The sequence below is a fragment of the Sus scrofa genome, chromosome 18, assembly GCF_000003025.6.
Source record: "Sus scrofa isolate TJ Tabasco breed Duroc chromosome 18, Sscrofa11.1, whole genome shotgun sequence".
In the NCBI taxonomy this organism is placed as follows: Eukaryota; Metazoa; Chordata; class Mammalia; order Artiodactyla; family Suidae; genus Sus; species Sus scrofa.
The window spans coordinates 9,616,789-9,633,913 of record NC_010460.4 but is presented as its reverse complement, the minus strand read 5'-3'; the positions used below and the strand labels follow the sequence as shown (position 1 = coordinate 9,633,913).

General features: G+C 39.3%; 1 protein-coding gene across 1 annotated transcript in view; it reads right to left on the bottom strand.

The window, feature by feature from the left end:
* The window catches only part of KDM7A (lysine demethylase 7A), an 83,283-nt gene that overhangs the window by 30,837 nt on the left and 35,321 nt on the right, over window positions 1-17,125 (bottom strand). Inside the window, exons 3-8 of the mRNA XM_003134614.4 lie at window positions 14,144-14,261; window positions 9,607-9,767; window positions 7,655-7,796; window positions 7,208-7,394; window positions 5,676-5,838; window positions 827-914 (exon numbers count right to left, since the gene is read on the bottom strand). Coding sequence (XP_003134662.1) covers window positions 827-914; window positions 5,676-5,838; window positions 7,208-7,394; window positions 7,655-7,796; window positions 9,607-9,767; window positions 14,144-14,261 — 859 coding nt within the window. The remainder of the gene's footprint in view (window positions 1-826; window positions 915-5,675; window positions 5,839-7,207; window positions 7,395-7,654; window positions 7,797-9,606; window positions 9,768-14,143; window positions 14,262-17,125) is intronic.

Here is a 17,125-nt window from a genome sequence, read left to right as displayed (position 1 = left end):
GGCATCTGCTAACGCCAAGCTCCCCATCCATGCTTTCCCCATCTCAACCCTAAAATTAAAAAAAAAAAAAAAAGAGGGGAGTTCCCACTGTAGCATGGTGGGTTAAGAATCCAACTGCAGCAGCTCAGGTCGCTGCTGAGGTATAGGTTCGATCCCTGGCCTGGTGCAGTAGGTTAAAGAAGGATCTAGGAGTTCCCACTATGGCTCAGTACATTAAGAACCCAACATAGTAGACATGAGGATGCACGTTCAATCCCTGGCCTTGATCAGTGGGTTAAGGATCTGGCATTGCCACAAGCTGGGGCATAAGTCGTAGACACAGCTCAGATCCCGAGTTGCTGTGGCTGTGGCCTAGGCCTCAGCTATAGTTTCTATTTGAACCCTAGCCTGGGAATATCCAGATGCCACATGTGTGTCCCCCCCCCCAAAAAAAGTAAAAGAATAAAAGGATCCAGCGTTGCCACAACTGTGGCACAGGTAGCAGCGGTGGCTCAGATTCAATCCCTGGCCTGGAAACTTCAAAATGCCATGAGTGTGGCCATAAAATTAAAAAAAAAAAAAAAAAGAAAGAAAAAAGTTCCCAATAGGAGTTCCCTAGTGGCCAATCAGTTAAGGATCCGGTGTTGCCACTGCTATAGTAGAGGTTTGCTCCCTGACCTGGGAACTTCTGCATGCCACAGACATGGCCAAAAAAAAAAAAAAAACAAAGTTCCTAAGGGCCTATCTCCATGAAATCTCAAATATGTTGTTGAATTTTCTTTTTAACTTTTAGATAAAGTTGTAATTAAGAAAGCATAAAAACCCTTTAAATACTGATGACACAAACCTGAGCTGCATGCCAATGTTAAGGTTGTGCAGAAAGTTCCCCCCAAAAGCCATACAATCCTGAGACGTGAGCACAGCATGAATCCACCCTGAAATGGTTAAAAGTATATAAATCAGTGATTTTTCAATATTTAAGCCACACAAATATGCTACCTACCTGTTTTAAGAAACACAAAATATCAAAATCAGTTTACCTCATACTTAAATCCTATTATGATCTAGAGATTCATTGGTTCAAATATTTATTAAATGCCTATTACATGCTAGTCTCTGTGCTGAGTTTAAAGTAAACACATTGACCTAATTAGCAAAATTACAGTGCAGGATAAGTGAAGGTTTTCGTGGTTGTTGCTGTTTTAGTTTTTTAGTTTAAAAACACAATCTAACTTTACCCTAAAGATTTTGCTTTGAAACAAGTCAAATCTGGTTATAAGGAGGCAATTGCAGTCATTAAATAAACAATGGAGCTGGCTGAGTGCTTCGCCTCCCTAGCGTCATCCTGAAATGAGCATCTTTATGGACCAAGCAGAGAAGGATCAGTGGAACTCAACTGAGGACCTGCCTCTAAGAAAGAAAAGGCAGATCAGCCACATTCTATTATGTAGGTTTATGGTCCTATAAATACCAGTGTTGGCAAATCAAAATGATGTTTTCCCTTAACATCAAAATGTTTTCTCGGAGTTCCCGTCGTGGCGCAGTGGTTAACGAATCCGACTAGGAACCATGAGGTTGCGGGTTCGGTCCCTGCCCTTGCTCAGTGGGTTAAGGATCTGGCGTTGCCATGAGCTGTGGTGTAGGTTGCAGACGCGGCTCGGATCCCGTGTTGCTGTGGCTCTGGCGTAGGCCAGTGGCTACAGCTCTGATTCGACCCCTAGCCTGGAAACCTCCATATGCCGCAGGAGTGGCCCAAAGAAATAGCAAAAAGACAAAAAAAAAAAAAAAAAAAAAAGTGTTTTCTCATAAAAATGTTTTCAGGAGTTCCTGTCATGGCACAGCGGAAATGAAACCATGAGGTTGCAGGTTCTATCCCTGGCCTCGATCAGTGGGTTAAGGATCCGGCGTTGCTGTGAGCTGTGGTGTAGGTCACAGGTGTGACTTGGATCCTGTGTTGCTGTGCCTGTGGTGTAGGCCAGCAGCTGTAGCTCCGATGAGACCCCTAGCCCAGGAACCTCCCTCCATATGCTGTGGGTGAGGCCCTACAAAAGCAAAAAAAATTAAAACAATAAAAATGTTTTCAAAGTGAGGAACATTTTTAAGAGACAATGCCTAACTTTTGAAAGAAAGATCCCTAGACTGAACAGAAAGACATTATATATACACACACACCTACATGTATTGGCTGTTAAACAGACAAATACTATTTTCTTCATATTTTCCTATTTTGATCCCTCATTGTGCTATGACCCAGTATCAAAAAATTTACCCACGAGGCTAGATTTCAAGTGGTGCCCATTTGTTGTGTGCAAAGGCACACAGTCTTGAGTCTACGATGGCTACAGATTCTGTAAAGCAGTGGTAATCAATGGAGGCAGTGCTGTGGAGAGTTTGGGAGGCTTTTTTTGTCATGATAATCAGGAGGCACTACTGGCATTTTGTGAGTGGGAGCCAGGGACGTAAGGACAGTTCCACACAGAAAGAAACTGTCCTGCATTACTCAGGACTTTCACATTTCTGCTGGGCATTCAGACAGGTATAAAATCTGTCATTCACCGTCTGCGCCCAGAAACTATAATCCCAGTAATACGGAAACAAAGTATCTGAACCGCTGGGCCCAGCACTCCGTGTTTTAATAAGGCTTTCAGGTGATCCTGACGGTCAATGAAGTTTGAGAACCATTCATCTAGACCAACGCCACAGCCTCTGAGTTGCCCATCACACACCTGTATGGTGAGCTGGCCTGTGCATCCTTCTGTCTTCTAATGCTGCTGCGTCTGCGCAGGAACATCTTGAAATAGTACTTTATTATAAATTACTTTCAGTTTCTTCTCTATGTTCTAGTTAGGTCATTACATCAATTTGGGGGTGGGATTATTGGTGTAGGTGGTCATATTGTTGATAAACTTGAACTCAAAACTTCGAAGCAGGCATACCAAAACGTTTGTTATAAGAGGGAGCACTGAGGAGAGGCTTTAAGGGAGCAGCTTAGCCCATTCACAATGAAACTACTGATGTGTGTCTAGATTTATAAATTCTAGTTCTAGGCGTCCATTCATTTACTCAACAGATTATTATACACGCCAGAACCAAGGTAGGAAAGCAGGGCCTGTAATAGAACCCTGCTAATTTTCTGCAGCCATTAAGGTCCCCTAAATCATAAGAACACAATTCTCAAACCCACTGCCCCAGAAAGTCCATACCCTGCATTCAGTCATGTCCCAAAATGACACGCCTGATGTACCATACTTGAGGCTACGATAAGGCTGGTACTCAGCACCTTCCCAGGTCCCTCAAAATACGCTCATTGCCTTCTACCTGTCCCAGGACAGCAGCCCAGATTCTTACAGCAGGCTTGCTGACCCATTAAAACTGAAGAGAATTTCATCAAAATCTTAAAATTTTGTACAAAGGCTGTTATCAAGAAAATGAAAAGACAACCCACAGAATGGGAGAGAATATTTGCAAATCGTATATCTGACAAGGATCTAGTATACAGAATATATAAAGAATGCTAACGATTCAACAATAAAAAGACAACCCAACTTAAAAACAGGCAAATAATTTAAATAAAAATTTCTCCAAAGAAGATATTCAAATGACCACTAAGCATAAGAAAAAGGCTCAGTATTAGTACTCATAAGAAAATGCAAATCAAAATCACAATGAGACACTAGTACATCATACCTACTAGAATGGCAAAACTAAAAAAAAAAAAGATAATTACAGTGTTGGTGAGGATGTGGGGAAATTGGAACACCTGTATATTGCTGGTGGGAATATAAAATGGTGCAACCATTAGGAAAACAATTTGGTAGTTCTTCAAAAAGTTAACTATCATTAAACCATATGACCTAGCAATTCCACTGCTAGGTGTATAGAACCAGGGGAAATACTTTTTTACACAAATGTTCAAAGTGGCACTATTCGTAACAGCCAAAAAGTGGAAACAATCCAAATGTCCATCAACTGAAGGGATAAACGAAATGTGAAACAGCCATACAATGGGATATTATTTAGCCGTAAAAAGTACTGAAGCACTGAGAAGTGCTACAACACGGATGAGCCTGGTAAACATAATGCTGATTAAAAGAAGCCAGATACAAAAAGTCACAGATTCCACATGTTATATATGAAATACCCAAAACAGGCAAATCCACAAAGATGGAAAGTACATTGGCAGTTGCTGGGGCCTCAGAGGTGGGGAAACGGGGAGTGACTGCTAATATGTATGGAGGTGACGAATTAGGGGTACGGTTGCACAGCTCTGTTAATCTATTAAAAACCAAAGGATTGTATAAAACTCTTAGAGGAAAACACAGGCCAAACACTCTCTGACATAAACGACAGCAACATCTTCTCAGATCTACCTCTTAGAGTAATGGCAGTAAAAACAAAAATAAATAAATGAGATCTAATTAAACTGAAAAGTTTCTGCACAGCAAAGGAAACCCTAAACAAAATGAAAAGACAACCCACAGAAAGGGAGAAAATCTTTGCAAATGAATCGACTGACAAGGGATTAATCTCCAAAATTTATAAACACCTTCTGCAGCTCCATACCAAAAAAACAAACAACCCCATCAAAAAATGGGCAGAAGATCTAAACAGACAATTCTCCAAAGGAAACATACAGATGGTCAAAAAACACATGAAAAGATGTTCAACATCACTCATTGTCAGAGAAATGCAAATCAAAACCACTATGAGGTACCACCTTACACCAGCCAGAATGGCCATCATCCATAAGTCTACAAACAATAAGTGCTGGAGAGGGTGTGGAGAAAAAGGAACCCTATATTACACTGTTGGTGGGATTGTAAATTGGTGCAGCCACTGTGGAAAACAGTATGGAGATGCCTCAGAAAACTCAAAATAGAACTACCATTTGATCCAGCAATCCCACTCCTGGGCATCTAATCCAGAGAAAACCACGACTCGCAAAGACACATGTACTCCAGTGTTCATTGCAGCACTATTTGCAACAGCCAAGACATGGAAACAACCTAAATGTCCATCGACAGAGGAGTGGATCCAGAAGATGTGGTACATATACACAATGGAATATTACTTAGCCATTAAAAGGAAAGAAATACTGGCATTTTTAGCAACATGGACAGACCTAGAAATTATCATGCTGAGTGAAGTCAACCATACAATGAGAAAACATCAAATGCTTTCACTGTCATGTGGAATCTGAAAAGAGGACAGAATGAAATTCTTTGCAGAACAGATACTGACTCACAGACTTTGAAAAACTTACGGTTTCCAAAGGAGACAGTTTGGGGGGTGGGTGGATGTGCTGGGGTTATGGGATGGAAATCCTATAAAATTGGGTTGTGATAATCATTGTACAACTATAAATGTAATAAATTCATTGAGTAATAAAAATAAATAAAATAAAAGAGGAAAAAAACCCCACTGAATTGGACACATTAAAAGGGTATTATTTAATGCGAATTTTTCTAAATTGAAATAAAATGAAGACAAATGACATAAAATACAATACTAAAACAGGTCCTGACTGTAAGAGAAGCCCTCTAAGGGACAAAGAAGTGAAAAATCCAAGATCAGAGTAATCTCTCAGGCTACACAAAACTATTTTCCAAACAGGTGAAAGCGAGGGGTTCTAATTAAAAGTGATTCTGTGTGATGAGTCTGCCCTATGGGAAACGAGGATGGGATTAAAAACTTACCTGTAGGAACAAATAAGGTATGTCCCTGCTTCACCACACATTTGTAGCATTTGTCAACCTTATCTCCAAAAAACACTTCACTCTGGGTCACCGATGAACTCCAAGATTCATAGAGTGCCAAATTGTCATCTGTTGGCTTAATCAAATAAAAAATCTTCTCGCCCTGGGAGAAAACAATCACACAATTTTTGAAAAAGTAAATGCCATTCTTAGCATGGCCTATATTGATGCAATTTCCCAATACAATGATCTAAATTATATTAGATAATCATCAGATTTTTTTTTAGGCTCAAAAAGATGTTATTTCACATACCTAATCAATAGCTATTATCCTTAATAAGCATTTTCCCAAGAGCTAAAGCTCCCCCTCCCGAATATGACAAGGGGTCAATACAGCAGCAATGGAGAAACAGTTGCAAGAGAGGAAGGGAAAGAATCACAAGCATCCTACTGGCCTTTCTTTCAAGGTATAGAAGTAAATGCATGTTAATAGGCCCCAGGTTTCCGGGTCTCATCTTTGCGAACTTTGGCCTTCCTCCTAAGACCTATATATAATTATTTTTAAAGACCTATAAATAAACTTCTTTTAATGAATTAACCCTTTGCTTTCTCATGGAGAAAAGGCAGAGGCGCTCAAGGGCATGGCATCAAATATAGTCCAGAGCACTGCTGATGCACAGGCACTTGATAGAGACAAAGACGTGGCTCCAGATTAGCACTGTCCAAAAGAACTTCCCGTGATGATAGAAATGTTTTCGATCTGAGCTACTCAGTATAGTAATTATAAGCCCTATGCAGTTACTGAGCACTTGAAATTTAACCGATGGGAATAAGGAAGCTGAATTTTAAATTATATTTAATTACTTAAATTTAGCCACACGTGGCTAGTGGCTACTGCATGGAACAGCGCAGTTCTAGCTAAAGCAAGGTAAATATAAGCTGCCGAGGAGAATGAGTATTTTTACAGGCATTCCTGATTTATTCAACTACATGTCTTAGCCTGATCTTAAGGGTCAGAAGCAATTATTACTGTAATTTTGCTCTTTCTCAGATATTTGATTTTTTTTTTTTTGGTCTTTTTTTTTTTTGTCAGACCTGCAATATGCAGAACTTTCTGGGGCCAGGGATTGAACCCATGCTAAAGCGGTAAAAAAAAAAAAAAAAAAAAAGCCATAGCAGTGACAACGTGAGATCCTTAACCCACTGAGCCATCAGGGAACTCTTCAGGTATTTGATTCTTAACTGACAATTCAATAGCGGGGAGAAGAAATGAAAAGAGACAAACGGCTAAAAGAGATTAACTCACAAGAAGGGGCAAAAAAGAGGAATCTATAAATTCAGAATTCATGGCTCCTCCATTACTTAATATTTTTTAAAAAATAATACTTCTTTAAGCACTCAAAATGATATATTCTACTGGAAAAGTACAAAAAACTTCTCTTTACAAACGTCCTTTATGGCAAATGAATGTACCTGTAGAAAAATAAGACTCTGTGCTTTTGTGAATAAGAGAACAAATACCCCAAGCTTACCCAGAGGACATGGTACCAGACTGAAGTCCCACCAAAGTCAATGTGGAAATCTGTGTAGCTGTCTTGAACTCCCATTAAGCAGTATTTCTGAACAAATGGCTTAGGAAAGACTGAATCATCTGGCCAATAATTTTCCACCCAGGAAAGTTTTCTGGCTATATCAGGAACCTCCACCAATTCAGACATCCTTTAAAAAAACAAACACACATATACACACACGCCCACGTCATGCAAATTAAAACTTCTTAAAATTGCATCTCCATCTCAACACAAACTGGAACTCAAGGCTCACCACAATACTTAAAGTTTGGGCGTGCCAAAGCAAAATTGACAACATAGCTTTATCACTGGACCACACAAGTATGTTTCTTACTAAAATAAATTCATGATTTAACTTCATTTAGCTAACACTCAGAAGGCTTAACCAAAACGTCCAGAACTACTCACTTTGTATCTGAAAATTCAAGGCTGATCACATTTAACACTTTTGGTCTGTTAGGATTCATGAAGTATTTAACATAATTGTGAAGTGTCATTTTGCTGTCTGCCTGCCTTGCCACATCAATGACATCTATCACTTTGTCACCACCTGCAGAGAAAAATTACAGTCTTATTATTGGGCTAAGAGCTTCATCAATAAATGCCCTAAACACAAATATTTTAAAGACCATATTCACTTGGTATGATAATTACACCATCTCTAAAAGTATATAACCTAGACAAAGATTCCTCCTATAGCCTTACTTTTTAAGTCCAACTAGAACTTTTGAACAAGGGACGGTTTTTGAAGGAAAAGAATAAAGCAATAAAGAGAGTGCTGCATAATCAACACGGAGCATAATACATATGTTTACAAAGGTTTCTATATACCAATGGCTTATTGTGCAGCTCACGACAAAAATGCATTATATTGGTAGGTGGAAACTATACCACATGCTCGGGGTCTTAATTCATGCACAGAATGAAGACACTGATTTTTCCCTTTCACTTCTTTAACATCTAAGATTTTAAGTCCATCGTTTTGAAAAACCAGTCACTGGGTAATCAGTAAACAAATTAACCAGGACAGTTTCTATTTGCCTGGTAGTGTCTTTGCACGTTCTGCTTCAAGAAAAAAATGAGTGGTTAGGAAGCAAAAATCAGCTCTTATTAGTATTTGTGAAAAGAGATCTGAATTGAGATTAATTTATAATTTTCCTATAAAACCATGAGTTATTGCTTGCACACCAATGCATCACCCTAAAAAGCATACTCAGTTTTATAGGGTCCTATAGAATAATGTGAAATTCAAAACATGGCAATACAAATGAGCGCCATTTTCTTACTTTAATGTAACTTTATATAAGTTAAGAAAGTATTGCCAAGTAGACTTTATTTTATATTTAGGAGGCAAAACAATTCTGTTAACTGAAGCACTTCTCAGTACTACAAAGTTAGCTATTAAGTAGTTTGAACATTTTTCCTACAGTTATGTTACACCGGCCATTTAGCTTGCAGTGCTATCTCTGCAAACAGGTTTAGGTGAAATCTCAGCTTCATCCTCTAATTTATCAAGTAACTCAAAACTAGCTGCATGTGAAGTCACAGCAATTTAATTGGACTTCTTCAGTGAAACAATTATCAATGTCAACCAATGGATCAATAAAGGGGCAAGTTATCAGGCATTTCATGCTCAGGACAAAATGTACTATAAAGAATACATAGTTTGATTTAAGACAGATTAGAGATTTAATGCTCAAATAATCGCTACTGCTGACAAGGAATGAGATCCTTCATAGTCAGCTTTATCTCTAAATATCCTGATAAGAATGAAAGAAGCAACTGAAAATGTCAATGATACTGCAAAAGATAAAGGGTTTTCCATCGTGTTTCTTATGCCTTTCTGGACCTCAATGTAACAAATTAAGTCCAGCCATCACTAAATGGAAATATCACCAAGTTATTAACATAAAAACTGGTTTGAAAATGAGCTCCTCTTTTTTCATGGCCTTTCTCTAGGCAGCAGGAGGTCACTAAAGCAGGATCCAGAAATCTTGCACCTGCATGCTGCTACAGAGGCTGAGGACCAATCCAATTTTCCAAGCTTCTTCCCCATATCTGTTAGCTACCTCTCAGGAATAATTGTTCCTAAGCAGGTATCAGGAAATTTGATGACAACAACAAAAAAGCAACAGGATGAGGCTGAGTAACCTAAAATATGCAAAATGTTTCTGTTTTCCTGAATGCAGGTCTGATGAGAAAAAATAGTTTTCAACATAAGTGATAATGACTTTCACTTTTCCTGACCCAGAAACTGAACTAAATTAACATTCCTTCATCCAACTTTTAATATTTTTGGGATAATATCAATTTTACTTTTACCATATTTTCCCAAGTAATTAAAGGAATCAAGTTCGTACCTACATAACGTTCCACATCCATAACAGAAAAAGTAGGTGGAGGGAGCCTGAGTCCTAGATCATCTAATTTGGGGACCATAATAGGGACTTCAAATCCATGTTTCTCCAGGTATCTTTGTGTCAGCTGGCTGCCATGCATCTTTACAATGATTTCATCGGCACTAAGGAAAGCAGAGTCAAATGTCATCTTTGTTGATAAGTCAAAAAAATAATTTGGCAATGGGTTAATTCACATACTATATTATTAACCATATCAGTGATTCTCAGCTAGGGACTGAACCTGTGCCTTAGCAGTGACCTGAGCCACAGTGCCAATGCCAGGTCCTTAATCTGCTGAGCCACAAGGAAACTCCCTAATTCTCCTCTTTATAACAAATGTTTTACAAAGTCCCTTTTAGTATACTAAAGTAAAAGTCATAAATAATTACTTCAATACATATAATTGGAAATATATATATATTATATAAAATACCTTAAATATAACAAGATGAAAAACAAATTAGTTTATAGCAAAATGTGTATTTCAATACACGAATGTTCAGGTAAACAAGACTAGAAAAGATAATAGAATAATAGGATGCTTACAATTAGTTGTAACAATCTTGTAAAAAGTAACAAAATTAGAAGCCACCCAACACAAGCTGTGTAGGAATCCCGAAGAGCAAAAGGGAGGGGGTATTTTAGAATAAAAGCCAGTTAGGATAAGTAAAACACAGGACAGATTCTATCTGGCTGTGAGATCCTACACAAATACTTATTAGACCCTACAGTCTCCTGAGACAGGACAATTCATGCTATCTCTGCACACTGGAGGATGACTAGCATCCATGGTCCCTATCCACTGAGAAAATGTCCAAATACCCCAACTGAGAACTCCTGATCTGAATGATCTGTTGCAACCAATATTTAGTAAGTTTTATAAGTAGTCACCTTAAGCCACTAAAGAGTTGTTCAATCTCCAACTGCCCCCTCTGATGACTAGCACATTATAGGTATTACATTTAAGTGTGGTTTGTCTCTTTTCACTTTCCCTATCTAACCATAAATCAAAGATCTCTTTAAATGGGGATGTTCTAGGAGTTTCTGTCGTGGCTTAGTGGGTAAAGAACCCGACTAGTACCCATGAGGATGCGGGTTCAATCCCTGGCCTCCCTTCATGGGTTAAAGAACCAGCATTGCCACAAGCTGCAGCATAGGTCACAGATGCAGCTTGGATTTAGCATGGCTGTGGCGCAGGCCGGCAGCTGTAGCCCCAATTCAACCCCTATGGAACTTCCATAGGCTGCAGGTGCAGCCCTAAAAGAGAAAAAAACAAATGGAGATGCTCTTGATTTTATTTTCCAAATGCTCAGAGGACACAGCCACTCTACATGCAAAGTTAAGCACAACACTTGCATCATAGGTTAAAACACAACAGTTTCCATTTATACAATCAGATCTTAACTGCCCCGATGTCATCTGCAGCCTAGGTGTCAAGGGGAAGACAGGAGAAACTGGGTGTCTGAATCACTAAGCTCAGATCATCCCACTTTCTCACTAAAAGAAGGTCAGTTTGAGGCCTAAAAAAAAACTGAGACAGACTTTTCTTGGATAGTCTTGAAAGTAGAGGGCTTCCATTGCCTTTATCTAACTGAATTCTGTGCTGCCGTTTTTGTTGTTGTCATTGGCTTTTTTGGCCGAATCTGTAGCATATCCAGGCCAGGGATGGAATCCAAGCTGCATCCTCGACCTATGCCACAGCTCCAGCAATGCTGGGTCCTTAACCCACTGTCCCAGGCTGGGGATCAAACTTGCAAGGCTGGAATTCCCATCATGGTGCAGTGGAAACAAATCCAACTAGGAACCATGAAGTTAAGGGTTCGATCACTGGCCTCGCTAGTAGGTTAAGGATCTGGTGTTGTTGTGAGCTGCAGTGTAGGCTGCAGAAGCAGGTCGGATCCTGAGTTGCTGTGGCTCTGACGTAGGCTGGCAACTACAGCTCCAATTGGACGCCTAGCCTGGGAACCTCCATATGCCACAGGTGCGGCCCTAAAAAGACAAAAAGAAAAGACAAAACAAACAAGCAAAAAATAAAAAAAACGTGCATCGCCACAGAGACAAGCCAGGTCATTAACCCACTGCACCACAGCAGGAACTCCTGTGCTGCCTTTTATTTTCCCCATAAGCATCCGTAAGTGTTCCTTCTTCAGCAATCTGTGAGAATCTAACAACTCCTTAAACACCAATCTAAAGGAGATCATCTATCACTTGTGCCCCTTCGCCTTAAAGGTTTGTTGCTTTACTTCCCCTCTGATCAGAAATACATAGGCACAGGTGCTTAAAAATACAAGTACTTCATTACACACAAGAGAAAAAAATTGGACACAAACTAAATATAAACCATAGTGGGATGGTTAAGTAAATTATGGTGTGTGTGTGTATATATATATACACTCTTGCACACTACACAGCAGTTAAAGAGTGAGGCAAATTTGTGTCTACATATAGAAGGATATTTATTAAATATAACAGTAAAAAAAAAAGGCAAGTTGCACAACATATGGCAATATAACCCCATTTTATTTTTAAAAAATTAGGTATATATACATCTATTTACCTATATACATAAATGTTTAAAAGTCATCATTTATGTGAAAAAGAGTCTCAAAAGACTTTAAGTCTTAAAACAGGGGACAGAGAAGCGAACCCATTCACTTTTTTTGTTTGTTTGTTTTTTTAGGGCCGCACCCGTGGCATATGGAGGTTTCCAGGCTAGGGGCTGAATTGGAGCTGTAGCCGCTGGCCTACACCACAGCCACAGCAACACCAGAACCTTAACCCACTGAGCGAGGCCAGGGATCGAACATACATCCTCATGGATACTAGTCGGGTTCATTGACCATTGCGCCACTACAGGGACTCCCATTCACTTTCTTTTATACACTTCTGTGTTTATCACATTAAAGATGTATCATTTAGTTACTGTAGCTCTACCATGGTTTTAAATGATGTGGAGGTTTATGGAGTTAAAACCAAAGACCTTTAATTAATGGTTAAGTACAGTATGGACATTTGTGACCATCTCTCCATCACCTGCTTTCATTTGTGTTTAGTACTTTGGCCAAGAAGCCACAGGAATCACGTGGCCAGGATTTTTAATACTCTTTTTCTTTTTTTCTTTTTTTTTTTGTCCTTTTAGGGCTGTACCTGCAGCATATGGAAGTTCCCAGGCTAGAGGTCAAATTGGAGCTACGGTTGCCGGCCTACACCACAGTCACAGCAACATGAGATCCAAGCCACGTCTGCAACCTACACCACAGCTCGTGGCAACGCCAGATCCTTAACCCACTGAGCAAGGGCAGAGATCAAACCCACAACCTCATGGATACTAGTCAGGTTCGTTACCACTGAGCCAGGACGGGGATTCCTAACACTTTTCTTTTGGGTTACAAACCTGTGTTTAAAAAATGAAAGCTATGTCTCCTATTCCTGAAAGATTCACATTCACAGGTCAATACTAAATTGTTTCTATGGTTTTAGGGAACTCACAACTCTCTCTGAAGCCGTCCCTTAGACCCTGGCTGAAAACTCCAAAGCAAACAATGAAAACAATTACTTCTCTAATGATTTTGTAGAGAATATTTGAGGATAGGGTCTTTAATATCATGAAAATCAGGTGGAAAACTACTGGGCTTCATGTATATTTATACACATATTTTTTCCTCTCAGTACGTGAGGGAGTCAACAATAGCTGCTGACCATTTACGTTTCTGTTTAAGGGAGGGGGCTAGCCAGGAATCCTGAAGACTGTGAAGAAATAGCAGGGTTTTACAGTTACAGGATCCGAAATAATTCCGTAATGGGCTGCATATGATATTGTGATTGAAATTTAAATTGTGCTTCCCCTTTTTAACAAGCCTGGATATGATCTCGTGTAAAAAGCCTATTAAGCATTATCACTTTAAATAGATGTCAGGCAGTGAGTAGGAAATGATCTAAATTAGCATAGTTAAATGCTGTATAATGCTTTTGATGCTCTTCAAGCCACAGATAACTCAAATACTTTCCATTATCTTTTTAAAAAAAATCAAAAAAGCCCAGTCCTGCTGCCCCCAGAGGCTAAGTAACAATTTCGGGTACTCCTGGCAGACATAGGGTGGAGACAGATAGGAAAACAACATAATGAGAAAACAGGAGTAGGTGGGATGAAGATGGAAAAGCAGCAGCAGCTGCATCACGTAAGGAACAAAGTACGAGAATAACTGCCTTAGATTAGTGTGCTTGAAACTTTTTGGACTGGGGCCCGCAGTTATGAAATACATTTTTACACAGCGACCCAGCACACATACATGTAACAGAAGTTCCATGCAACTATGCTTGCTTACGCCTATTAACTTCATTGTACCAATATTTTCTATTCTATTTCATTTTCGACAAGTAAAAAGCTGATGGAGAACAATAATGGCTTGCAAACCAAAGCTTGAAAACACTGCTTTAGATAACGCCATTTCAATAGGCAACATTCTTAAATGTCGTTGGTCATAAGAGGGTTCCATACCTTGGGAAGACTCGAGAACGTAATTCCTTCACGAAAGTTCTAGTTCCAGCCTGCACGGGTTTGGAACCATCATCAACCTCCGTGTAGTCGTGCCTGTGCCAGTTCCTCCTCTTTTTCACTGGATTTTTAGATTAAAAAAAGAAAACCATTTTGTAACTGGTGATACTATGTACTTTCTAATCACTGGTCTTTATAATCAGAAATAACAACTGTCAAGTATAATAATAACATTTTCAATATATTTCTAAGGCTAAAGAAGTAAAATTTATGAAAAACTGCAATTATAGGCAATTAACTGTGGGTTTTTAAAAGTCTATTTTTTTATTTCGAATTATTTTAAAACTAAGTCAAGAATTCAAAATAGCAGATTGAGCCTTTTATAACATCCACATTTATACATACTAAAACTATCACAATTATTTAAAATCATGATTTTCACAAGAACATTAAGTACAATATGATTTTTATGCACCATCCAAATTATCTTCTCGGGGCAGTGCCTTTGATCCCACATCGGAAATCTATTTTAATAGCACAGTTCCCTTCTCGTTTATGTCAAGGTGTATTCCCAAAATAAGTATGGTTACACTGACACAAAGAATAGCAGGCGAAGAGTTCCCGTTGTGGAACAGTGGAAATGAATCCGACCAGTATCCATGAGGCTACGGGTTCAATCCCTGGCCTCGCTCAGTGGGTTAAGGAGCGTTGCTGTGAGCTGTGATGGAGGCTTAAGACACAGCTCGGGTCTGGCATTGCCGTGGCTGTGGTGTAGGCCGGCAGCTACAGCTCTGATTCAACCCCTAGGCTGGGAACTCCCATATGCCCCAGGTATGGCCCTAAAAAGCAAAAACAAACAAACAAACAAAAATTGCAGATGACTGCAGCATAATGGAAGCACAACAAGTAAGATGACAGTAAATAACTGACAGTTCCATGCTAAGATCCTGTGACTCTATGTAGCCCTGGGAGGCTACAATCTTGAATACACACAGAAACCGAAATCAGGAGACTTGGCTTTGACTCCTTGTTTAGCTATGACTTACTCTGAGACCTTGGGCAAAAGACTTAACATGTCTGGGTCCCATCTCCTCAATGCAGAAATGAAGAAGATGGGCGCTGTTTTACAGAATGTGTTGAAGAACCTTAATGAAAGGGAAGATGGAGAAGAGGCGGAGATGGGAGCTCTGGACCTCACTCCTCTTTCTACCAGGGTGGCATCACCTACACATCTTTGTGTGCAGTATCAATGTAAGATTTCAGTTTTACTCCTCTTTTAAGTTTGAAAATCACCTTTAAGCCTAAACCCCCCATGATTCTGGTCAATGTATCAAAAAGTAAGATGGAGAGCAACATGGATAGACAGTTTCATAGACAGATATGAGTTAAAGTAACTTAAAGTGTTAATAGTGGAATCTAGGTGGTGGCTTTAGAGGTACTTGCTGCAAAATTCTTTCAAATTTTCCTATATGTTTTCCTGCATATATAATAAAACCTTGGTGAGCAGACAACTCTAAGTCTAAATTATTTCCTTTGCCTTACAAAGATCATAATAAAAAAAAATAATGCTGAATTCTCATGGATAAGGGGAAGTCACACTAAATCATCAATAGTGGTGGAAATCAGGCTTATTCATATCAAAAAGTCTAAAGCAAAATTCCCAAGTAATTTATGGCAGTCAGAGCCTCAATATGGAAGAGCAAGTCCCATTTTTTAAACCTCATGGAAAAAACTGACAATCATTAAGCAATCTTCCTAGAAAATACCATTAAGATGTCCTTTGTGTGCTATTCTTTTCTTACTTAAAATTAGTTCTAAAATTCAAGGGTGCAGTTCCCTTAGTGGTGCAGTGGGTTAAGGACCCAGTGTTGTCACTGCTGTGGCTCATGTAGAAGCTATGGCACAGGTTCCAATCCCTGGCTCCAGAACTTCTGCTTGCTGTGGGTGTGGCCCCCCCCAAAAAATTCAAGAGTATTTCATCTCAAGTTTTTTTCCTATATATATATGGGCAACCAATAAGCTGCCAATTACTCTTCCTTGCTATCAAACGTGCTAACTTGCAGGATGTTAGGAGAAAACTACAGCTGTCCTGATGGGCCAGCAGACTCATTAACATGTAACATCAACCACTGCAAGAGCTGACTGAATTTCTTAGAAGGAGGCCACTGAAAGAGTACTTTAACAGTGGTCAGAGGGCAAGGAGAGAAAATTTTGAGTCTGGATTGCATGTGCCTGAGGAGCACTGAGAATATGTGTTTAAGTATTAGGCTAGGCTGGCTGGTGTTTTGCCTTTTTTTTTTTTTTTTTTTTTTTGAGGGGGGGCTGTTTTTTTCATACTGGCCCTCGAGTGGACTTCTTACTAGTCGGGTTCGTAATCCACTGAGCCACACTAGGAACTCCTCAAATGGAGTTCTAAATTCCCATTAAGGGGGTAAAGTCAAAAATTCACCAAATTGATGAATATTACACTGTCTCAATGGTATCTGTAGTAAGGACTCCTGGGGAACTCTGAAAGAAACAGGAAACCCTTGATGGCAAGCAAGAAAGGCCTAAGAGCAGAGAGAAGGGGACCAAAAGGGATACCCAAATTAGGGATGAGGGTGAGCCTTAAGATAAAACAGATTTCTGGAATGGATCTTGGGCATTTTCCTCATGGGTACTTAGTGTAGGAATTTTACCCAGAAGACATCCGATGACTGATCTTATGTTATCCAAGGAGGAGAAGCACATGAAGGGGCAGGTAAGAGTCAAGCTTCTCTCTGAAGCATTGTTATTCAAAGTACAGGTCATGATCCATTATGGATTGTGAAATCAATTTAGTGAGCATAACGAGCTTTTAAAAAAATTAAATCAAATTTAAAAAAAAGAAAATAGAGTGCCTCACATGCAGTAGTGTTTTAAAAACTACATTATTCTGCCTCGCAGTAACCCATTTAACATTTCATAGAGATTAAATTCAAATTATTTCATTTGGGGGTTATTTAA